Source organism: Pelecanus crispus, chromosome 2 (assembly GCF_030463565.1).
Source record: "Pelecanus crispus isolate bPelCri1 chromosome 2, bPelCri1.pri, whole genome shotgun sequence".
NCBI classification, from domain to species: Eukaryota; Metazoa; Chordata; class Aves; order Pelecaniformes; family Pelecanidae; genus Pelecanus; species Pelecanus crispus.
In genome coordinates this window covers 26,180,369-26,205,964 of record NC_134644.1, presented here as the reverse complement: position 1 = coordinate 26,205,964, position 25,596 = coordinate 26,180,369, and the positions used below count along the sequence as shown (strand labels likewise).

The 25,596-nt window shown below is 39.3% G+C and overlaps 1 protein-coding gene across 3 annotated transcripts in view; it reads right to left on the bottom strand.

Annotated features, from left to right (window-relative positions):
* Positions 1 to 19,179: 19,179 nt before the first annotated feature.
* Positions 19,180 to 25,596, bottom strand: part of CDK14 (cyclin dependent kinase 14) — a 258,581-nt gene continuing 252,164 nt past the window's right edge. For all 3 annotated transcript variants that reach the window (XM_075705351.1, XM_075705350.1, XM_075705349.1), the window contains 2 exons: positions 23,412 to 23,551; positions 19,180 to 19,295 (listed from right to left, as the gene is read on the bottom strand). In XM_075705351.1, the coding sequence (XP_075561466.1) occupies positions 19,180 to 19,295; positions 23,412 to 23,551 (256 nt within the window). The remainder of the gene's footprint in view (positions 19,296 to 23,411; positions 23,552 to 25,596) is intronic.

Sequence of the window (25,596 nt, the reverse complement as noted above, 5' to 3'; positions counted from 1 at the left end):
GGCAGACAGTGCTCAGCAAGCAACTGGATACAACACATTTTCCATCAACCACCTCTCCTTTCTGGCACTTGATTTACAAGTTGCATCAACACTCTGAAGACTGGAGGTACCCTGGTGCCCTATAGCCTATCCCTCACAGACTTGCTTCTGCCTGGTGTTTCTGTGAGGTTTTATGACAACCATGTGGGACAAAACAAGGCTAATAGACAACTAACTATTTAATGTTTCACATTTATCATAGCTGAACAAAAACGAAGCTGAAACACTAATGCCCGTCTCAGAGTGAGCATAAGGAAGCATCCGAGGCTAAAAAAAAACCCCAAAGAAGTCACAGCATGTACAACTGAGAGCCCGATTTCATTGTATGTGTAGTCTTTTATTAAAAGGATTGTAATTTTTTTCCTTAATTGTAACTATTAAACAACTGCAGAGTGAACACAAATATATCCATACAGATATCTCCAACCTCATATTCTTCAGTATCTTAGAAATTGCTTCATGTTCTTTGCCAGAATTTGATGAAGCTTTAAAGATAGTGCTTATTTTTATTATAGAAAATTCAAGCTATACTGAAGCAAGGACTTTGCTGTCCCTTACACTCACAAAGCATGACAGGGAAACATACATCATTTTACAACGACTATTAGCTACAAAGCTGATGAGAAAACGAGATAACTAAATATGTACAGATATATTTATAGAACAAATTTTATCGTATTATATAAACTATTTCCACAAGTAACGTGATCTTTACTGTGATCCACATAAATAATTAAATATTATCTGAAATCATTAAGACTAAGGCAATCACACAAAAATTACAGCAACAAAAAGCAAAAGCCATCTATTTCAGATGCTATACTGCTAGATGGCCTATTTGGTCCCTAAATATTAATTATATCTCTGAGATGATGCACTTTCTCTCATGTGAAAACACTGGAAGGTCGTAGTATACACTCTAAGTGGCTAGTCATTCCAAGGAGGAGTACTTTGCTTGCCAACACTTTTAAATAGGTTTTTGTTGAAACACAAATCACTTATTTTATCTGGAACAGGTCTAGGAATGGACTGGGTCTGCTACAGATTATCTACAAAAGAGGTTTATTTTGGGGCTTCTGGCTCATCTCTCAGGTGAGAAAAAAATATTATAAAGTGCAGAAGAGATCTTAGTAGAGGCACAATCCTTTACCCCAACTAAATTTTAAAAAAAAGTATTATAAACTACAGAGATTAAGAAGATATCTTAGTAGAGGCACAATCCTTTATCCCAACTAAATTTTAGAACACTGTTTTTAGTTGGCAGGAAACTGTCTATTTGCTTAACAAAGAACTGTTTTGGAGGAGGCAGCAAGAATTTGGCTGCCTTAAGCATGAAGGGTATCTGATTTTAATGCTCTCTCAACTTTCAGAAGATAATTCTCCTGTTTTTCTCCTACTCTGAAAATATTTTGTGATATATAAGTTCGGCCGAGAACTATCAGGGAACTTTGTCTACAGCAAAAAAGGAACTTTAGGGTATTTTGTGCAGATAATGAAAAGAACTTGTTCAGTTTTGCAGTGTAAGTCATTTTTACCACAGAAATTCCCTGCTTTTGTGTTAGCGAAGAGGAGTACTTTGAGTCTTTCGGTTTAGAAGATCTTCAAACAGACAATAGTGTGTAAACAATCCCAAAGTACATAACTTTACTAGAACAACCTCCAGTCTGTGAGCAAGGGCTTCAGAAAGGCCCCTTCATCAGATTTCCCTCTGCTCTTCACCCTGAACAAAGCCTTGGCTGACAATACTGAAATCTCCTCCTTTCTTCGGATTAAACCCCCTTTGCAGGGAGAAGTATGCAAATGCTATACGTGTTTCCCTTGCTGAGGCTACTCTAACCCAGCTATCTTTTCACTGTCTATTTTACTCCAGCAGACCATCCTACCGGCTGACAGGGAGACCAGCCTTCCAATTCAATATCTTTCACAACACTGACAGTTGGATGCTGGGGCCTGCCATGAACTCTAAAAGGAGCTCATTTAGTCATAATTAACTATTCCCTGCATATTTCCTAAGGTATGGTAATTGTGCTAAAAGCCAACAAGTGAAGCATTCATTCTGGTTTTCTTTTCAACTTTTATTTTTCCACAGTCTCTTTCTGCCCCCCACTTCTCTTTAAGGAAAAAAAAAAAAAAAAAAAAAAAAAAAAAATCTTTTCTTTCTTTCTTCTCCTCCTCCCTGGAAACATTTAGAGTAAAGAAAAGGAATGACGGTGGAGATAGGGAGCTGCAGAAAACTGTGATGTAGGCAGTTCAAAAGGCAAAGTCTGCCATACGATACAGGACCCCATGGCAGCACTGAGCTATTCAGCAGGGTAAAACAAAGAAAAATGAAATGAGTAGAATAAAGCTCTGTCATTAATACAGAATGATGGACATCCTATTTGGGTAACAAGAAGTCATGAATATACATTTCTAATTCCTTAGATATAGTGATAAGTGATCTCTGTTTCCATTAACACCAGAGTATATGTATTTAACCAACCTAAAATCTTCAAAAGTTATGCAGATGTAATGCACTTTACACACTACTCGTCCCCCCTTCCCACAATGCACGCACAGACCGAGTCCCACCGCACGCAGTGGGGGTTCTCACAGGAATAAGGTATGATGGATCCAGCCCTATATACAGACCACTTTTATCACTGTTGAGATGGAAAGCCTTGGGACGCTCATATGGATTATTTACCTTAAAAGGCAAAATGTGACCTCATGTCTGCCCTTATCTGTTTTCTGGTTTAGGTTAAATGAAGGAAGGGCTGACAGCACTCTCCATTTACTTACTGATTTCGTGTCTGCTGGAATTCTGTTGCCTTCCAGAAAGCTTGGGACTTACAGGATACCTATCCATCATAAATGTGCGTAGTCCATATACAAAAGCAAGTGACGACAAAGCTAAATCTCTTCACATTCCAATCTCCTTTCCACTTGGATGTGCACCAAGAGCAAAGAAATCACTGGCTTTTGCAAAGAATCCAGGACGGGGCTGGGGGTGTGTGTGGGTTGGGGGGTGTTAACATTGCAAATTTAGCAACTGTACCAAAAGGGCCAAACATAGGACTGAGGTTCCTTATTATTATACAGCATTTTTCCAGTGCCACAAAATGTGGTAGACCTTTCAAGAACAAGGTGAGTAATATCTGTCATCTGCAGAATTTGCATTCTAGGTTTCAGGCATAATATAAGAAATAAAGTTAATAAACAAAGGAAGAGGTAAGGGAGAGAGAGGGCAAAGCTTCAGACAACAAGGTCAGGGAACAACTCATTTTACTTATGTTCACATATTCATGATTCTCGTTTCACTTTTTAGTAGCATCCACCTACCTTTAGCACATACCCTTATACTACCTTTGCTTTAAACTTATAGAATAGTTTAGAATAAAAAGACCTTACCTTTTTTTTTTCTTCAAACACTAGAATACAACCACCTTTTAAAGAATGAATCTTAATGTTAAAGAGTAAGCTGGGTAAAATGCTTCTAAAACCCTTTTCCCTTCCCTGTATTTCTAGACTACAACAAATCTGTGGATCAGTGTGGTTTGTAATGGCAGGCAAAAACACACTAAGAGCCAAGCTGACAAGCTGTTGCTGGAAATCTTAATGGAAAGTAATTGCATATGGTATTCAAACCAAGATGATCAACTATTTTATCATGATGGTCTGGGATATTTGTTTTCTTAGGGGAGGTTTAGGGGGGGGATGTTGTTTATTCAACTTCTGTGCATTATTGTGATCACAACACACAGTGGATTAACAGCAGAAGTTCAGAACATCCAGTACAAGCTTCTCTCAATAGACAGGAGCTTAAAATTTTGATGCTTTCGCAGCATTAGCAAGAAACTATGTTTGTTTTCCTGCAAATAAAACACATGAGAAACACCAAACAGATAAGAAGCTTTGCAGATTTCACCTGGTGGAGCTCCTGCTTTTTTGCCCGCGGTGTTCCAGCTGCTCTCGAGCAGCATTGCTTCCTACAGTCCTGCAGCTGGAGATGTTTTTTCTACCTCTTATGCTTCTTTAAGGACCCATGCATTCAGAGGGTGTTGCGTTTACTTTCTGCCTTCCACAGTAACTCACAGAAAGAGAATTAGATTTCTAAATCAGTCTGCTCCACTGAGGCACATTTCAAACATCTTTCTAAATCCCCAGGTGCTCCAGTTTCTCTATCCTGCATTTAGGAATCCAGCAGAAAGAGAGATGACTACATCCTGCCGTCCGGTGACATAAGCAATGCTGTGACTTATTAGTAACATCCCTATCTTCAATATCACACAAGCTGATGCAGTAGTTTCCCAGAAAACTGTGAGGTTTGGAGATGATTTTGGGGAGTGAGGAGTACAGCCTACATAAGAGAGCAAGTCCAGGACTTGAAAATTCTGAGTCACAGCTTTTAAGTTCTCTGAAGAAATATGGCAAGGGTTAATGATCCAAAAGCAATGCTCAATCTGCTAAGAAAATCAAAATCAAGACTTATGCATAAAGTTCCTGATCAAGTATTTTGACAGGGTCAGGTCAAGAAATCTTCCATGTGCCTCAATCTATCTAAACATACCTCTTTAAAGATTTAGTCATATATGTAAATAGCTTGTGGGATATTTAATGCAGGGGTAGGACTTAGTTTAAAAAAAAAAAGGAAGGAAAAAAAGTGGTAAGGCAAAGTTTTAGAAAAGCATTTTTGAGAGAGATATCAGTTTACTGCAGCCCACGGTTACCAACACAGATGGAAAAGGAGATTAAAAAGTGAATGATATCAAAGTCAAGGACTACAGACACACACTAAAAAATGACATGGCCCAGTCCTAGGTTCAACTTATGGATTGTTTTATACTGCCCTATTTAATTTGAAATACAATACATAGAACAAAAGCTGAAATGTTACTGATTGAACCACATTTCATCAACAGCTGCTCATGTTACATAGAGTTGTTTAGATGACCTCAGGCCTCACTGGATTTTTCCAACACTCTCTACACATCCATCCCCCCAAAAAAGGCATAGGCAATCCATACAGCAAGTGTTTTTACACACAAGTAATGCTAAAAGGTGTCACTGACATGGAATATGGATCACGTGTTAGAGCTTCTTCCTGGCTGAAAAGTGATTCACAAAGATGGGTAACTTCGCAGAATGCACGCTAGCAAGTTCCAGTGATTTCTCAGAAATTTGGGGGAGAAAAGTAAAGATGTACAAATCAGATGATGAATATACGATTCTCCCACTCACTGCTCCTGCCTGATCTTCCCTAGAGTCAAGGAACAAAACCAGGATTCATTTAAGATAGAAGAGTCAGGATTTGAGTGAATGACAAACAACTGCAGGAATAGTAAGTTTGAGGGACAGTAAGGCATTTACTAATTCCTTCCTGGCTACTATTCTTCATTTGGATTATGAGGTTCCTAGAAGCTAGGAAAACACTGAGTCAGTTTTGAAAAACCAGAAGTTGTCAGGTTAAAAAAAAGAAATGAGGAGTAATGGTTAAATTCTAGCTTTTGTTTCAGGCTACACTTTTACTTACCAGAAAATGTAGATATGTGGGAAATATTAGTGAATTAACTATTTTTTTCTAATTCTGACTGATAACTTCTTTGGTCATGAACCTAGGACATGCACAGGTCACTAACCTGTGTCACAAACAGTCCTAGGAAATAGCTTATCTGCACTTGCCTGACTTCCTAGCCAAAACATCCTTCTGCTCGTGTCCAAGCAGCTGCTGCCAGATGCAGATAGATGCTATAGCCACCACAGGTCTCTCAAATATATCTCAGGGTTAAAGCCTAGCATGTCTGTCTAGTGCTTGCTGATCCTTGTCTTTACTTCATTGAGCTAATGGAGTTGGAGACTTCCCAGACAGCTTGCTCTCTTTTCCCAACAGAAGTCTAATTTTCAAACTCCATTCACATAATTTAAATGTATATCACTTCCCCAAACAAAGCACCAGAGCACCTTCTGAACTTTTCAACTCATTTCCAATTTTTTACTTATACAGTAGTTGGGCATCTGGAGAGCTACCCAAGGTGGGAAAAATTCTCCCATGGGATCTGCATAGAGGGTATTTTTATTTTGATATTCTGCTCTCTTTATTGAACTTTGCAAAAGACTGAGCCTGTGCATTCATTAGTACAGGCTATGGCAGCCAGTATTCACATTGCCTATCTGAAAGAACTTTGCACTAAAAAGTTATCTGAAAGGTAAAGAATGCCTGTGTTTACAGTGCTTTAGTAACTCTTCTTTTTGGCGAACTAGCAGACTGTTAATGCTGAGCTTGTTATATGAAATACAAAACAGAAAAGACTCATCTGTAAGTCTCTGTACAAATATTTTGATTAAGAACGTCCTTTTAAAAAATCTGATTCTGATTCACATTAGGTGGAGAAAGGGAAATTCAACAGCCTGTGGTTACTCAATAAAGCAAACCCTGGCTACTCCATTACCAACTTTAAAACTTTGATGGATAGAAGAAAATGAAAGCTGAAAAAAACCCATCAAGGATCAGAACACTAAGCAAACATTCCTCAGCATTCAACCAAGAGACTGCTTAAGCATGAGCTGCAAACTTCTGAGAGAAGTCCATGTTTAATATATAAAAGACAAAATTCCTTAACAAGAAGAGATACGGTTTGCAAAATAGTTCTTCAGGAACAGCTTGCAGCCTTTAAATCTCATTTACTCAGCTTGAGATGGTATTGTTGTGTCTATGTTAGTTTTGATAAGGGAGCCAGCCCTACTCCCATTGAAGTCTATGGCATTCTCTCATTGTCTTCAGGAGGAGCAGAGCTAGACTCAAAGCCTCACAAAGATGCCACGATAAAAGACTCCGGAAGGTCCTGCAATCCCATCTTACTTTAACATTTCTGAAAAAAGCTATGGGGGGAAAAAAAGTCTATGCAGTTCATTTCTACTGCTATGCAATATGCCTTTTATATGAAAATACAGACCAGCGAAGCAAATGAATGGTTAGCAGCATTAATAGCTAGGGGCTAGCTAAACTGCCTGGGATGAAGAGTTTGCCTGCAATTTTACCACTACAGAATGTCTCGGAGAAGACTAAGCATTTTGTAATGCTGATATTTTATATAAGCATTCTTTAAGTCCATGACAGGCAGCAGACCCCGTAGTCTTCATTTCAGATTAAATTTTGTACACTAAACCTAAATGCTTTATTTATTTTTAAATCCATACTTTCTAAGGGTATGTAGTTTTTCCTGGAAATGAAATTATATCATGCCACTGAAATTGCATTCGGATTTTATGCAGTCTGACTAAGCATTAAAAATGAGCTCTGTTATAATTCAACGTGCAACAAACATGTCTTTTGACAACAGCAGCTTGCAAAAAAACCCCAACCCCACCGCATCCAGAAAACAAAACACTGCCCTGTGTTAATAACGAATGCAGCTCCTATCTACCATGTTCTGTTAAGTTGCTAAAATTGCCCAGATAAACCATTTGAGAGTATGTCAGGTTTAATTAATACAACATGACCTGATCATTGCCACAGTTGGGAAGAAAGAAGTTGGCATTCTTTAAATCCAGAGCTCAACCTGGAGATTATGCTAAGTTGCTTCATTCATAGTCCACACTCCTCCGCACATGTCAGGAGGACAGCATTTGTCCCCTCTAGTGATAAACAAATTATACATGAAATCAATTCCACTTCACAATAATTTTCCCTATTGGGTATTATCTTTCCTCCTCTGCTCCCTCCAGTTAAGCTTGCATCCTGTAACTTGCTAATGAGCTGGGGGCTTTCTGTTCCAGGTGGCACCCCCTGCCTCGAAGTCATGACATTTCCCATTTCGAATGCTGCTGGCATTTTTCGACAGCTCCTGCTAACTAGCCTTTTTGACCTGCACTAAGAGGAACTCATCTGATCGAATCCTCTGACCTGCCAATCATGCCAGCAAATGATCTTCACAGTCACTCCCAAGGCAGGAGGGGGAAAAAAAAGGCAGAGCAAGAGAGGGGGGCGAGAGAGTGATGGAGTAGGCAAGCAGGCAGCTTCTGCAGCTACCTAATGAGAGTACTTTAAGTCTCTGAGGCAGCTGAAACATTGAAAAACTGGTGGGAAAATTAGGACAGAACTGAATGCCTGGTGCTATAATTACTGATTTCTTTCCACCCTGAGATCATTTTGAGAGCAATACCTTTGAGATGTGCCATTTTCTGAAGAACACAAGTTAATTTTACCATATAAATAGAAAACAGATATATTTTTCCCTGCCACCATCAATATGCAAGCCTCATAATTCTGCTCTGCCAAATGGTGTTCTTTACAGAATTAATTAGGAGCTGTAAGCTTGTTAAATGAGTGTCTTCACCTAGGGATGATTATGAATATTTTTTTGTTGTTGATGCAAGCCATAAATAGCAGTTTTAACCTAATTTAAATGCTGGCAACATTTACACCTCTGTATTTACAAGTGTCTGCACATTGATACATAAAACAAATACAGTATCTACAGAGTCTAGATGTGACTTTGTGGGCTGAAACCAAGCAGAGTCATGATAATGACTCAGTTGTTTTGATTTTGTTCATTTTATGATGTGACAGATTACTTACTGCTGAATCTTTCTAGCACACAAGGACAGATTTAATTGTGTAGATTTTCTTTGCCTTCAGATAACTAGTTTTGTTCTTAAACTTAGCAGGTGGACTGTAAGCTAACTAGATTTTAATACACATGCAATGCACATACTGAACAAGAGAGGTATTAAAACCAATTGTACAATAAAAATTTCAGGGAGAAAACTTAAAGAAAAAGGCTTATACCATGATATTACATGCTGTGACTGTATTGTTACAATACACATGCCAGAAAATATAATGCACAATCAGTCCTTATATTAATGTCAAAAGACAGTCACAGAAATAGCTGTACATAATTAATAGCGAGGTACCAATGGTAGAGAATGATCACCCATAATTACTAATTCAAAATACATATATGCTCCAAAACAACATTAATAATTTATAACAAGACCACAAAATTACAGAAATACCCAATTCTATTTTGCTTCTTAAAATATCTGAAGATACTGTTTCAATGTTATTCTTCTATATTATATATTTGTATTGGAGAATTTAGTATTTTTTCCTGATTTTTTGGGGCTTTCCTCCTCAGGAGGAATTTAACAACAGGAGCATGTGGGAAATCCATCCACACACACCCCGGCTTATGGGGCAGAATAAATTAATGTATTTTTATTAATTGAGTTGTAAACTATTGCTGCATTTTTAGGCAAGAATCTCCCCACAACTAGGAGTATTCAGTGCACATTTACTTTAATGGCTGTTGCCTTCAGAGCCAATTTTGCACTGGCTGGTTTAGTTTCTTTGTTTCGTGTAGAATCAGGCAATGTAAACTGCAGGCTCAAAACAGCAACACAAAGCTCGCTCTTCACGGAAACAATGCTGGTATATGGCATTACTAAAATTAATTTTTTGTTTACGATTTGGCTGAAATTAAACTGTTCTGTTAATTCTGAATGCTGCAAATGATGCCCGAGAGGCGGTGCCTCTCATTAGCTTTGCTGTCTCTCTGGGTGACAGGCCATGTGTCAGCCCTGGAAGCCTCTGCTTTGTCTGGAAACCTCAGTTTCTCCCCTTCAGTGGTTCCACTTTTCCTCTTAGACAAAGCCTAACTGAGGAGTCACGTGAGGAAATAATCCTAAAGGAGAGGTGACTGTCCATGGGAGAATACGGAGAGTTTAGACCCTCTTTTGCCTCCCTCCCAGTCATTGTCATTTATACATTGTCCTCTCCGCATTCAAATGTCATCCCAGACTATCAGCCCACTGCAACTCAAATGGCCTTTCATGCCTAGACACTTCTTAAAGCATCAACGGACCACAAAGACCGTCTAGCGGGAATTGCTTGCTATCCTAATATTAATAATACAATACAGTCCATTTAAGGTACAGAGGATTCCACCTTCCGCCTCCTAAATTTAAGAACAAACTGGAAAGACAGATAAACAGTGCTGCAACTGAGCACATGCATCCATGCAAGTATCACTAATATCTTTCCTACAGCATAAGTGACTGTTAAATTAAAAACCTCTACACTAAAAATTATTTTAAAATGAATCTTCACAAAGCTGAAGGCAACTTATCATGCATTAGAAATGAACTGAAAATAGGCTCCACACTATGCAGTGCTACAAGAAAATATGATATTGTCCCTCGACAAAAGTTCATCCATAATAGCAGTAATGCTTCCTTTTTCTTCTGCCAGCTCTGCAGCTGATTTGGCCATGAAATATTGCAACTTCCAAAAAAAAAATCATGCCAGTAAGTATGTAGCCACTAATTTCACACAGACTAACATGGAGTAGATAATTGCAAGGAAAACATCAATCTCTCCTAGCCATGGAGGTTTGAAATACTTGTCCTACCAAGCACAGTAGGTAATAATGAATGTGAAGTCCTCCTCTCTCTGTCCTGCTTCCTTTCTTTTCCTCTTCTTCCTTCACCCCTAAAGAAATCCCCAAACTACCTCTCCTCCCAGAATCCTGTCCATGATTTTAGAAATCCTGTTCATGCTTACTTATTTCCACCTACTTCTTTCCAGGCATAGGTGCTGTCCTGCTCTTTCAGTCTACAGATAAGACAGGCTCTCAGCACTGGTGTTCAGCTGGCTCAGCGAGACCGTGAGGCGGCCTTCACTGGTTCTCTTTCCATACACCTATGCATTAGGTTACCAATGCTGAACAAGGCTTTTTATCATGAAAGGCACAAGTCTCCATATTCCACTAGTTATACTGAGTGCAATTAAGTGAGAGTGCGTTTCACATGACAACAGACAAGGTGAGCTATTACAGTACTGACACAGGAACACCAGTGAACTTATGTTCAAGTCCCACCAACTCCCTGATCGGGTGGTGGGTTCCCTTTACTGTGGCACACTGAGGGACCTGATGGACTTCTGTAGGGACGGCTGCTCCATCCTCAGTCACCACGTGTCGCTTCAGGGAGACGGGGGGTTTATATGAAGGCTGCCTTGCACCGGCCAGCTATTTGCTCAGTCCATTTCACCCTCTGCACAGAGTCTACTGAATACAAGGGGCTTTTCTTTATGGCTGAATAGAGGGCAAAAATCAGTCTATAACTCTCATTTTAGACAAACAGGAACAAGAAAATAACTTCTTAGATATCAAGAGGAGAATGTAGTCCAATGCCTGGAGTTCTTCCCTTGTGTGTTAAATTTAGGGCATATTCTATCAGTGTGGTGATCTTATTCTTTGATATTAAGTAAAGCACAGCTGGAACAGTCTCATAAAACCATTATGTTGTTAACATACGAAAATAATGGCACTAAAAGCATTAGAGAACCAAAAAATATCTTGGATCCTGCAGTTATCTTTCACAGCTTAATACTAATTTAACATTTTACAAAATTGATGTTACAATTTCAACTCTGTTTAGTACTGTCTTTACTGGACTCAAACCCAAATTACTTTCAGCTGCCCACCACAACTGCATCTTATTAGCCTTTTCACAAAAGCCAATTTATGCAAATCCAGTGTTAGTTAAATAATTAAACTGACCCTCAACACTCATGTATAGACATTGTCTGGCACTAAAAGATGCAAGAGAAATTTAAACCTCCCATCTTCAGCGCTTAGGCCTCCATCTTTTCAACTGCAGCAGCACAATGACTGTTTGTACACATCTATTTGAATCCATCTATTAAAAAAAAAGAAGTGCATTTAAAAAATGAAACTGCTAACTGCTCTGCTTTTATAACTCTGCTTTTCTCTCCCAAGCCAGGTTTATACTGAATTTCAAGATCTCGCACCTATAAAGCACTACTGGTTACTTTCAGCTTTTGATTAAATCAACAATGACAAAATCTGGCTGACATACAGTAACTCAGTCCAGAATTTCTCTTTTATGCAGACCTTTTTCCACTGTAATTACTACAGTTTTATCCCCTGAAGCTGGAGAGGTGAAGACTTAGAAGCACAGTATATGGTTTTCCATGGTGATTCAACAACGCTGGGATACCCAGGACAGACTAAATGCAGGGGAGTAGTGAACGAGAATGACTTTTCAATGCTGACTGCTGGACACGTACACTGCTGGACTACAGCTTCCCTGCGGCTCGACTAGGGCAAAGCAGGCAAAAATTATGTTCCCACACAGCAGTGCTGAAGAGGCACTCTTACACAATTTGTAAATGTAAAACTGAAGATGAGAAAGAAAAATGAATCTATTTGGATGGGGATGCAACCTCTCTAGCTGGCAAAGAGAAAAAGGTAATTTTACATAACGATTCTGTGCTGCTGAACATGCCTGGCCAGAAGCAAGCAAATCGGTAAAGCTAGCACTTTTTGCTATTATAGTGGTAACTGTCACCTATTCAGCTTTATTCTGTTTCACACAGCTGAGCTGACCCGAATGACGCTATCGTCCCTTCGACTGGCTGGGCTGGTGTCAGTTGCTGGCTTAAACGGACACAGAAGAAAGAATTCAGCATCCTGCGATTGAAATTCAGGATTGCTCAGATGCATGTGCGTGTGGTGAAGCAATACAAATAAAGACCACTTTTTGTTTTGCTCCAGTGAATTGTCAAAGAGATTTAGAAAGCCAGGGGATCTCATTATGGTAATACAGGTTAAATACTTTAAAAGCATATGGTGTTACCATCCTGAATGAAGCTGTCCCTGCCGGCTCCGGGAAGCAGACAATAGGCCAGAAACACATCTCGTGTCTCTGATCCACCAATGGGAACTGGGAATTATAAATCACCACGAGAAAACATCGCATGCTATCTGGTATCAGGTAATGCCTTGTCTTTTCAATTACAATTTGACTCATCCTTCTCCAGAGAGGAACAAGCTCTAGCCATGCATTCCACTGGCCAAAGGAAAAAGCAGCTCTAGAGTTTCTTATGGTCCATTCACATCTCAATAAAATATCTGTAAAGATGGGTGAATACAATATACAGTATACCTCAACAGTAGATGTAGAAGTGGGGAATGCTTCCACAGAGATGCTTCCTGCCCATGGGGAAAAAAAAAATCACTGAAAACCATTAGGCACAAAATAAAAATGTTTTGCTTTATCACAAAACTTCAAAGATGCTTGGATATGGCCAAAAGATTTCTTTCCTTTCTCCCCCAAAGACCCTGTCTAATTCACTGCTGACAGATTATTCTGTGTAAAATGAAGCTCATTACCACATATTTGCTAATTTTCTCCAGTAGGAAGCAGACTCAAAATTGACCTTGGTAACTTCAAATGTCCGCTCTTTCCCCATGGGCACTGAAGTAATATGTTGTTCTCTCTCTTGGAGCCCATGACAATGACACAGTGTAGTCCACAAAGACCCCATTAGTAGTCTGGGTCTGACAGGGATTATCTAGGTTTTCAGAAACATGTCCTAGGTTATTGCTATTTCAGGGAGTCTTTTGGATCTGTAAGCAGCTACGCTGGAGACAGGCAGCTGAATCACTACAATGTTTCAAAGATAGTAGAAATTCTCAGGGATGCACCAGTTTCTTTAGCTGCTCCTTGCAGCTATTTCTAAGGGCAGCAGACAAGCTCTAACAAATGATGATAGAGCCATTTACAAAGTTACTGCCTTTAGCTCCTCTCCTTCACCAACGTGCCAGAAATTGCTGCTTCCAAAGTTGGCAGATGATGTTTGCCCATGTCTCAGCCACTCCTGGGCAAAGCCCAGTCTCTCTGCTTTCCAAAACCTAAAGAAAGGTGGATTTAATTCAGTGGGTGCACTATTAGGGCAGTAACATCTGGCAAGCATGTGGAGAGAACAGCGGGAGGCGGTAATTTCTTAAATGATCACAGCAAGATTTGGCACAGCTTCTTTGTTGGCACTCTCAATTTTATTTCCTATTCTACCCTGAAAAAAGGAAATTAGGAACACTTGGAAGGAAGGACCAGACACAAGACGTAAGACTGGAATTTCCTTCAACAGCACTGAGGCTCTGGAGGTGGTTGAAGATGGTTCCTTGTGTGGGTTTTTTGTGTGTCTCTTCTAATAATTTCCTTTACAATGTATAAATGTATAAAAATACATAAAAAAATAGAACCATTCCCCTCCACACACGTCAGAGGATTTAGAGAGCAACTATCTACACATTCTTCTCTTTCACAGCTTCCTGATGGATATTGGAATCCTTCAAAATTCCAGCCCTTCCTAACTTCCCTACCGCCTCTATATATCCATAAAGTCAATTGAAGAATGGGGGAAAGACGTATGTACCTGCCTTGTGCAGGAGACAAGCTGTAAGTATTTGTTTGCTTTTGGTTTTTCCATAATCTGTTCTATTTCCTTGCAATATTGGCACCTTTTAATTTTCCTTTATCCTCACTAGCTGTGATGTTATCTGACCACTCTCTTTAACAATTTGACAGCTAGTTCTGTTTTCCTCCATCCCTCTAACTCTGCTCGTCTCATTTACCTGTTAACTTCATGGCCCTGGAGAGCTACTGTCATCTTTTTGCTTTTCATGCATCTTTTTGCTTCACTGAGCCTTGTGAATGGAGGCTTTAACTGAGTACCTCATCATAAATACCCCTTCCTTAATGCTACTATCCTGCTTACTGCAACTCCAGTCTTCTGCTAGGGTAACTGACTCAGATCCCAACTCATTCAGTTTTACTGACTGAACATCCTACTTGCCAGTCACTGCTCTACTGCTTAGAATCACAGCCACCTGCTATTCAGATTAAGCCTTCACCAGACCCCCTTTTTACATTACCAAAACAGCAGTCTTTTTTCCCCAGCTCCTTTCACTCTCCACACTGACTCTTATTTCCTCTTGCTTGGTGGTCTCATCCCTTTGAAGGTTTCCACCCATCCTAACAATTCCTCACCCAAGTCCAGGTTCCATGTCCACATTTCTTCTGCCTCCTCTGCTATTCTAGTTTAATCTCATCAATCCCCAGCTCTCTACATTGTACAAGTAAGAGGACTTCTGTTTGGTACTAATACCCTTACAGTACTATCTGCTGCTCCCCGTCTTTTATCACAAGTCAAATACTACAACCAGGAACTGATCTTTTATTGCACTGTAAGCACCTAACACAACGAAGTCCCAAGCCACGGTGGAAAACTGAAAAGGTACCCATGGTGCTCTCTTTCTGCTTACATATAAAATTTTAAAAAGTCATCTGTATCTGCTTAAATAGATACAGTAAGAATGATCAACAGTTCCCTTTTCTGCTATTTTACATGTTTGTTTGCAAATAGAAACTTTCTATTGCATATGGTATAAATGAAAAATTACATTTGTTTCGAAGCAACAGAATGGAGATTCTGTACACGAGAAATGAGATTCTGTACGTAAGCTTCCACACAAAAGGTCTTTAGCACAGATGGGCACATTCTAAATTTACTTTAGATGGATGATATGTCACGTTAGAACAGACAAGGTTGAAGAGATGTCTGCAGGGACACAGCCCCAGGAAAAAGTAGGGATTAGCTTGTCAATAAAGATGTAAACAGAATGCTCTGAGGCAGCCTCATTTCTGACATTAGAAAATCTTAAATGGTTTGCTGGCGAAGAGCATGTGCAAAAATTGGGGCAGGCTGTCAAGACCAAAATCTATTCACTTCAGTTTTTCAGTAGTTGCTGCCTGTCAGGCAAACAGCCTCCATAACATTACAGGGTTAAAAAAAAATTCCACATAAACATACAACAGTAAAACTGAATATAATTCATTAGAGAAAAGTTATATCTGATACTGTAACAAGTAGAATTAGCTAAAGATAGACTTAATAAGAATACCAACTACATTTACATGAGAATATACCTTTGAATAGGTACACAAGCAGCATGTGCATTTATCTCAGCTCCTAGAACTTCCATAACAACCTGTTATAATGGACTGAACTTGCAAAAGCAACCATGACTTAAAAAAAAAGGCAGGTCTAGGTTTTTGAATGAAACGAATCAGCACTTTGGGTATTTAGTGAAACACTGTGAGTATGAAACTATTTAGAGAAGCATAATAAGCAAAGCAGTTATATAAGGGAATACTGCTAATCTGGAACAGTCTGTCAAGTGGTAAATCCCACTGAACAAACACAGGGGTGATGCATATGGGCAGAAGAGAGTTAATGCTGTGATAAAGGGGCAGCCTCATGTTCACAAGCCCTGGTCCTCATGGAGACCCTGATATCTGTTGGAGGGACAACACAGCAGGGCATAAGCAATCTGGGAGATTCCTGGAATGCATTGATGATAAACTTCCTTCTCCAAGCCACAGAGGAGCCAACGAGCAGAGGTGCTATGCCTGGGCTGGTGGGGAATGTGAAGCTCAAGGGCAGCCTTGGCTGCAGTGACCATGAAATGGTGGAATTCAAGATCCTTGGGGCACCAAGGAGGGCACACAGCAAGCTCACTACCCTGGACTTCAGGCTCTTCAGAGATCTGTTTGGTAGAGTACCCTGGAGGGAAGAGGGGCCCAAGAAAGCTGGTTAATATTCATGGATCACCTCCTCCAAGCTCAGGAGCGATGCATCCCAAGAAAGAGGAAGTCAGGCAGAAACGCCAGGAGGCCTGCATGGGTGAACAAGGAGCTCCTGGAAAAACTCAAACACAAAAAGGAAGCCTACAGAGAGTCAAAGCAAGGACAGGTACCCTGGGAGGAATACACAGAAATTGTCCGAGCAGCCAGGGATCAGGTTAGGAAAGCTAAAGCCCTCATAGAATTAAATCTGGCCAGGCACACCAAGGGCAACAAGAAAAGCTTCTATAGGTACACTGCTGATAAAAGGAAGACTAGGGTAAATGTGGGCCCTCTCTGGAAGTAAATGGGAGACCTGGTTACCTGGGGTATGGAGAAGGCTGAGGTACTCAACGACTTTTTTGCCTCAGTCTTCACTGGCAAGTGCTCAAGCCACACCGCCCAAGTCACAGAAGGCAAAGGCAGGGACTGGGAGAATGAAGAACCATCCACTGTAGGAGAAGATCAGGTTCAAGAGCACAAGTCCATGGGACCTGATGAGATACATCTGTGGGTCCTGAGGGAACTGGCAGATGAAGTTGCTAAGCCACTATCCATCATATTTGAGAAGTCATGGCAGTCCAGTGAAGTTCCCACTAACTGGAAAAGGGGAAACATAACCCCCATTTTTAAAAAGGGAAAAAAGGAAGAGGTGGGGAACTACAGGCCAGTCAGTCTCACCTCTGTGCCTGGCAAGATCATGGAGCAGATCCTCCTGGAAACTATGCTAAGGCACATGGAAAACAAGGAGATGATTGGTGACAGCCAAAATGGCTTCACTAAGGGTAAATTGTGCCTGATAAATCTGGTGGCCTTCTACGATGGGGTTACAGTGTTGGTGGATAAGGGAAGAGCAACTGACATCATCTATCTGGACTTGTGCAAAGCATTCGACACTGTCCCACATGACATCCTTGTCTCTAAATTGGAGAGACATGGATTTGATGGATGGACCATTCGGTGGATAAGGAATTGGCTGGATGGTCACACTCAGAGTTGCAGTCAATGGCTCAATGTCCAAGTGGACACCAGTGATGAGTGGCATTCCTCAGAGGTCACTATCAGGACTGGTGCTGTTTAACATCTTTGTCAGTGACATAGACAGTGGGATTGAGTGCACCCTTGGCAAGTTTGCTGACAACACCAAGCTGTGTGGTGCAGTCGACATGCTGGAGGGAACGGATGCCATTCAGAGGGACCTTGACAGGCTTGAGAGGTTGCCCTGTGTGAACCTCATGAAGTTCAACAAGGCCAAGTGCAAGGTCCTGCTCATGGGTCGGGGCAATCCCAAGCACCAATACAGGCTGGGCAGGGAATAGATTGACAGCAGCCCTGAGAAGGACTTGGGGGTGTTTGTTGATGAAAAGCTGAACATGACCCAGCAATGTGCACTTGCAGCCCAGAAAGCCAACTATATCCTGGGCTGCATCAGAAGAAGAGTGACCAGGAGGTCGAGGGAGGTGATTCTCCCCCTCTACTCTGCTCTCGTGAGACCCCACCTGGAGTACTGCATTCAGCTCTGCGGCCCCCAACATAAGGAGGACATGGACCTGCTGGAGCAAGTCCAGAGGAAGGCCACGAAGATGATCAGAGGGCTGGAGCACCTCTCCTATGAAGACTGGCTGAGAGAGTTGGGGTTGTTCAGCCTGGAGAAGAGAAGGCTCCTGGGAGACCCTATAGCAGCCTTCCAGTACCTGAAGGGGACCTACAAGAAAGCTGGAGAGGGACTTTTTACAAAGGCATGTAGTGATAGGACAAAGGGTAATGGCTTTAAACTGAAAGAGGGCAGATTTAGATTAGATATAAGGAAGAAATTCTTCACCATAAGGGTAGTGAAGCACAGGTTGCCCAGAGAAGTTGTGGATGCTCCATCCCCAGAAGCGTTCAAGGCCAGGTTGGATGGCACTTTGAGCAACCTGGTCTAGTGGAAGGTGTCCCTGCCCGTGGCAGGGGCGTTGTTAACTATATGATCTTTAAGGTCCCATCCAACCCAGCATTCTATGATTCTATGATATAACAGCCACCATTCCCTTACTTTTAGTAAGTAGCGTCTCTACTCACCTGCTCTTCCCAGGTTCTATACCACTCTTAGAATATCTGAAATCATATTACACACTATTTCACTGCTGAATAACTAGGGTTAAAAAGATGGGGTATTCAGTGAAAGCCATTGAAGAACAAGACCTAGATCCAGTGATATAGATCAAATTCATTAACATGACAGCACCTCTGTCTCCATCAAGAATATCCTTCTGCTATCAAGGCTACCAAACCTACTAAATTAATCACTTTTTGTCCTTGCCCCGAAGTTTAACAACAGAACTGGCAAGAGATATTTATTTCTCCATATCTTACCAGGGGGAAAAAAAATATCAGTCCAAATTAAAGACAACCTAGTGTTTAATCTGCTGGCACCAACATCTGCAGTATTTTCAACCTGTCAGTGACACTGATCCTGCCCACAAGGCCAGGAACTTACACTCCTCATATTGACCATCTATACTGCAAAATCAGATTATTTCTCTGAACGTGAGCAATTTAAGAAATGTGCAGTTGAATTTCATATTTTGTTTCTCTAAAGAGAACCAAAGTAAAGAGTATTTTGAAAGATATACCTTCCAATAATCATGTCTTACCTGCATTATCAGTTGTGAACATAGGTACTCTTCAATGTTTGCTGTTTGATACACCTTTGCCATAACTATTGTTTTTTCCAAAGACTCTCACGCTTTCTCCAGTCTCTGGCTGTAATCTTACATTCGGTACAGTAAAAATAGAAGACACTGCAAAAAAGAGTGTCAGTTCAGAAACTCTGATTTTTTTCCCACAAAAGTAGTAATTTAAAAATAATTAGTTAATATATATGGCAAACACGACACTGGGTAAATATATACAGCTTTTATATATACCACCTATTTATGCAAGTAAGCACTGTAAAAATTCAGACTGGAAAGAACCTGCATGCATGATGATGGAAGATGTGTGATGCAAACATTCTCAGTTGCACTCATCTAAAAAAACTGTTTCCAGGGGGCATGTGTGTGTGTTTGCTTGTCCTTACACCGCTATATAATTCATATTTTCAATTTTAAAATTTCATCTCCGATAGCATTTAGAAATAAATAAGAATGTGAAAAAATGCAGCAAGTTTTTTCAATAATTTGACATCATGTATTACATTGTCAAAATCCTGATGCCAGGAGAATGGAGATATTTTGGTTTACTTCATTTTACTAACTATTAAAGACAACTAGGCTTGTTAAAAAAAAAAAAAAAAAAAGCTTTTACATAAAGTAACCTCCTTGTGCATGAGCTAGGAAAACCTTGAAGATTTCCACATAACACCAGGCAACTAATTATTAGTAGACATGATGATATTAATCACAGGAATCAAACTGAAAATGGTTAAGGACTCACACATTGATGATTTTTACTTGAGATGCCTCAAACTGGTGGGGAAAAATCACTGACTTTTAATACCTTCTGAGAACAAATGTCCATACAAAAATATCCTCAGAGAGCTGCCACTGCATGATTGCATAAGAAAATGTTAATAGACTGTCTGTTTAAAGAACTGATCAGGGCTGGAACAGTTTTCTTTGTTTTCACACTAACAACTAGCATAGCTGTAAGTTTTTGGAGCTACTCTTTCATTTTTATGCATTTAAAAGACCTAGCTATTGTTTATGCACAAGATCTTCCCACTGTATTTTTGACATCTCAACTTGCATTTGATATTCTGCTATCTTTGGTTACATACATTATGAATGGTATATATTCTATGCAAATAAATCAGTATGAGCTCTCAAATATGGAAGCGGAAAAAGGGGAGGGCTGATCTTCTTTTCAGTAGAAAATACCAAGTACACATATTTAGTAAAAACAGTTAACCTATAGATTACTGCTCAGGTCTGAGATGAATGAAGGCTGTGCTTCTTCATCAGCTGTATTGTATTCCCAGACAATATTTTTTAGCAGAATTGTACAACTCTTACCTTTTTAATGTAATATTTTTAAAAACTGAAAGGGGCTAGATGGTAGACAGAGCTCATCTGGAAACTGAATTTCTAACTCAACTGAAATGATGACTCGAAACCAAACTGAATCAAGAAATTAAAATTTTGCTTCTCACATAAACTCATTTTGCACACATGTTTAAAATAAAACACAAGATCAAAATGTTATCCTGTAAAATACTAGATAGAATATAAATTCATAGTACTAAATTCAAAACAAGACGAGAAAGTGAAACACTTCTTTTTGACTTTTTCAATGTAGGCAGAGTCATCATACTTTTGTGAAATACTGTGATTCCAAAGAAACAATATTTTCTGGTAGAAAATAATTTGACTGATTTTTTTCTTCCTCTCCCTCCTTCTTCCTCCTCAACTGAGAGTCTTTCCTTGGTTTTTAGTGCTAAATTCCCAAATTTGCAATTCAGCACTAGGAGTAAATTGGGCAAAACATATTCCATGATGAGTACATCAGAGATTTGTAAAATCACAGTGGTGTCTTTATTAGGAGGCAGCAGATTTTACGTGCACACACACTTCTGTTGTGCATAAAGTCTCAATGTATTTATACCTACATTTAATTAACTATCAGTAACAAGTCCTTCCCAATGTAAAATATTAACCCAGAGAACCAGAATCACAAAAACTTGTAATTTCACTACACAGTAAACGTTTTCCCAACTCTCCAAAGTATATGACTTCTTTGTTTTGTAAATATGTTTACAAGTATATCCAAGTTGTATTAAATAGAAGTGATTGTAGTATTTGATACTGGGATTGTCCTTTCTTGCATCTGGATTTATGCTTTATAATGATTATCTACTAAACACAGAAATAGTCTTTCTGTAACTCAAAATTTTACTGGAGGCATTTAGAAGAACCTTGCTTTAAAATATAATGATTTTTCATCTTTATTCTCCCCCCTTCAAAAGGTTTCACTGCTCCTGATGTTTAACGTTATGCAAAGACGTGTTTCTGCCAATGAATATCGCCTTATGGTTATGCTTCTGCAAATAACCTGCTGTGAGCTGATAAAAGGATTAATGCAGCCAAAATTCTTAATCTGTGAAATTACAAATTAAATTCTCATATTAAAAATACCACCCTGAGGTATTTTTTGTGGTTTTAATTCCCCTCTGGTGTTCTGCATACATTGTGCTTGTTAATGACTAGGACAAGACTGTCTCTGTTGGCAGCCTGCTGCAGAGTGATAATGTGTAGGCATTTACTTCACTGATAGAACTGGATTTAACCACTGACTGATAAACTAAGTGGCAAGTGGGTAATAAGTCCATATTAACAGAAAAGTACTACTGCAGAATTCAGAATTCAAAATCCTGGCTAGACTAAATCACACAGTCAGAAGGATTGAGCTGTCACCACTGCAGAGTGGTTTTTGTTTTCCATTTAGTGGAAAAAGGATAAATGAACTGGCATTCTTGATGTTTTATTAGTCCCAAAGAAATGAATCTCTGCATCAGTTTCAGCAAAGACAGACTTTCAACAGCAGCCTTCATTTACACTGCATCCTTTGAATTTTCAGCTTATATAGCACTGCAGTCAGCAAACTGACTGGTGGGTTAGCATGGCAGAAGAGAAAACTGGGAATCTTTTTGCAGAGCAAGGACATGGTCTATGACAGAGCTGGTGATGGACAAAAGTTAATGGTGCTAGTTTGATTTTAATGTTCATATTCTACAAATGGCAGAGTGCTCTTCAGAGTAGAGTCGGGAGTAGGGTACTTGGACAGCCTGGCCCCAGAACCAGCTCAACACGGGACTACTACAGCTGCCAAGGATGGAAAAGAGAAATGTTTGGAAGATGGAAATTTTCATACTGACACTGATGTAAACAGAATCTATTGTGGATTAATATTCAGAAAGGGAGCTCAGTTTTTACAAGCAAACTTTTAAATCAGGCATAGTTACACACACATGTGCCATTGTCACATCTCTGAACTTTTTGCCTTGGAGTACTGGATTTAGATCTTTTGCTAATGGATGTATGCTTGAAAGCAGAATATAACATACACTGTTTTAATGCGAGCATGCTTCTCTTCACCATATTGAGTTAAAGCAAAATGCTGATTATTATTCCCCTGTGAAACCTACTTTAATAACAGAAACTTCTCTGAATCAAAAACATCATGCACGATAAAATTTTTCCCCAGAATAAACAGCAGTGTGGTTGTAACACTGGAGAAAGATATGGACACGTATGATATAAATGATTTATTAAAGAGATAATTGACAGCATACATGACGATAGAAACATTTTTGCCAAATCAAATGGAATGCATTTTGTTTAATAAAGGAAATAAAAAGATGTATATAAATACTGAAAGCATTCTTAGTTAATAATATCATCTGCCATCCTCTCCTTACACAGTCTAATTCAGCAAATTAACTGATTGCCTACTCTGTGTTTCTCAGAATTCCGAATGCCGAGTCCTTTCTTAAAGGTTACTGTTATAACAGATATAGATTCTGTGAATCACACACAGCTGGATTTTTAGCCTGTATGCTGCAGCTAGTTAAGAAGTACTGTATGTTATAAAGTGAAAAGCACTAAATATGTAAATTGTATTTTTCCTTTTGCTTTATGACAATTCAGATAATTCTCTTGGCTGCACACATAATCAAATACAAAGATAGCTGGCTGCAGACTGCAGAGTAGAGATAGCAAAAAAAAAAAAAAAAAGAAGAATCCATTTTTTCCTGTGTCAAGCTAACTATGTCATTTCAAGCTACACAACTGCACTCAGGAATTTTTTGTGTGGCTGTGTATGTCCATGAAGCTGTCTGCATGTGAGGGTTAGGATATACGCATGCATCTGTATGAAGTAGTGTCTTTGTTTTTAATTGATTTGGAGGTGGTTATACTCACTATCAGTTAACTCCCATAGCCGTGGGGGCAGATCACTGAAATACTCATGGCTCAGGGCTGCCTGTGCTGACAATCTGTTCTTTGGGAAACACTGGAGTAGTTTGGAGGCTAGATCTTCCGCATGATTCACATAGCTCAGCCTGGAACACAAACAAACAAGAAGGATTTTCTGAAAAACAATCTCATTGTTCTGTTTACTAATTCCACCAGTCAGCACAGTTGCAACACCAAGTCTTGCTAGTCAGGATAAAGACAAAGTCTGTTTGAGAGCACTACCAGGAAAGATATTCCTCAAGTTAGGGAGTCAATGAATTATTTCTGGATTGATAGTTCAAAATTCATACAAATTTTACAAATATAGAGCATATAATACACCATATCACATATGCCCTGCCTAGTACGCTAAAGGATCATAAGCTACAGCATCCTGAAAGCAACTGTTTTGATTCTTCCATTTACATTTTATTGAGCATACTGACAGACTGAAAATTTACAGCGCTGAAAACAAATGGTTATTACTATCTAAAGCCATGAAATTCAAGCTTAAAGTAACAGCAGTATTTATACAACTTTGTGAAGTATCAAATTTTAAAATCCAATGACGCTTAACATGCAACATGTGCATCATGTTTCATAAAGACATTTGTCTTTCGGGAAGTACTGACTTCTTATTTTTTCATATATTCACACAGCAGGGGGCTGATTCTTCATTAGGTGTTAATGCAATGCAAACATTACATTATGAGGAATTGAATTATCTTTTCTAAGCTACCTAGGGAAGTCTGAGAAAACTTATTGTTTTACTGGGACCTATGTGCTTGGGAATATTATAAGAAAATATAAACTAACAAGAATAGATTTGGAGGGGAGAGAGTAAAATCGTAATCAGCAAGGTGTGGCTTGGGTCTAGTAACCTACAGCTGCCTCCTAAATTTCCAAAGCCACCAAACTTACTGTAGTAGGCAGTCAGAAAAGAGGTGCTGAATCTTGTCAACATCCTGTTGCTATTATTAGTAGGTAACTTTGTAAATTCAAACATGCCTTTGCTCAGTAAAGATCTCGTCAGGTAAAAATGCCAAAGTGTATAAAAGGTCTCCTATTTTTCAATGCACTGGCTTCCTAAAACCAGTAGAGTAGAATGCACTCTATACCGCAGTATTTGAAAAAGATGGTGTTATCCTCTAAAATCAATAATCCTGCAGCACGTTTCATGCAAATGTTCATTTTTGTTCAGCTCAAGCTGACTTTCTGGAAAGCCATTCAAGGAAGATGGATTAAACAGAGTTACTCTTTTATTTTCACATACTTAATATTGGGCTGACACGCCATAATTTATAAAGATTAGTGCATGCACCGGTGAAGACTATCTCTGCAACAAAGAACAGCTAACACTGAAAACACTAAATGAAAAAAAATGTTATTACAGTGAAAACTTTAAGTAAGCCACAAATGCCATTGATTGTGCCACAAATGCCACCAACTTTTTGTCCACACCCAAACTACACTCAACGTGAAAAAAAAATTTAGAAGTTGAAAGCATCTCTGCTAAATTATGTCCTGGCATATGTATGATATGCTGATACTTGTAATGATTCAAAAAATATGCCACTGGCTGTCTTTTTAATTTCTAGCAACTGTTTGCTAGATAGGAATTTTTGAATACTGTGCCTCTCTCATCTCTTCTTGAGAACAGCCAGGATATTTGTCCAGAAATTACCCAGGGATGAAATGCCCAGAAGTGCTGACCACTTCAGGATGTTATTTCTCATCAGCCATAATCTTACAGAATTCCCAGGATTAGGATTTGGAACTGTTATTCTAGGTTAAATGGATGCTACACTTTGGTATTTCTGATGGGCATAAGTTTTCTGTTTTCATTTTCAGTTCATGACAAAATAAAGAATGAATGAAACAGTAATTGCCTATAAATTAGATTCTACAACAGGATTAATTCCAGATTCCTTGAACTACCAGACTGTAGAAATTGTTTCATTCAACTTTTTTGAAAGTTACAGGAAAGTGCATTACAGAACACAGCAAAATACCAGGAGAAAAGGCTATTCTTAACAAAGAAAGGAAATGGAGGGGTAAATATTCAGGGAGAATTGGTATTACTTCTTCTACACATCCAAAATTCCCATGGACCAGTGATTATATTGAGTCTGTGAGGCCTGTCTTGTGTCCT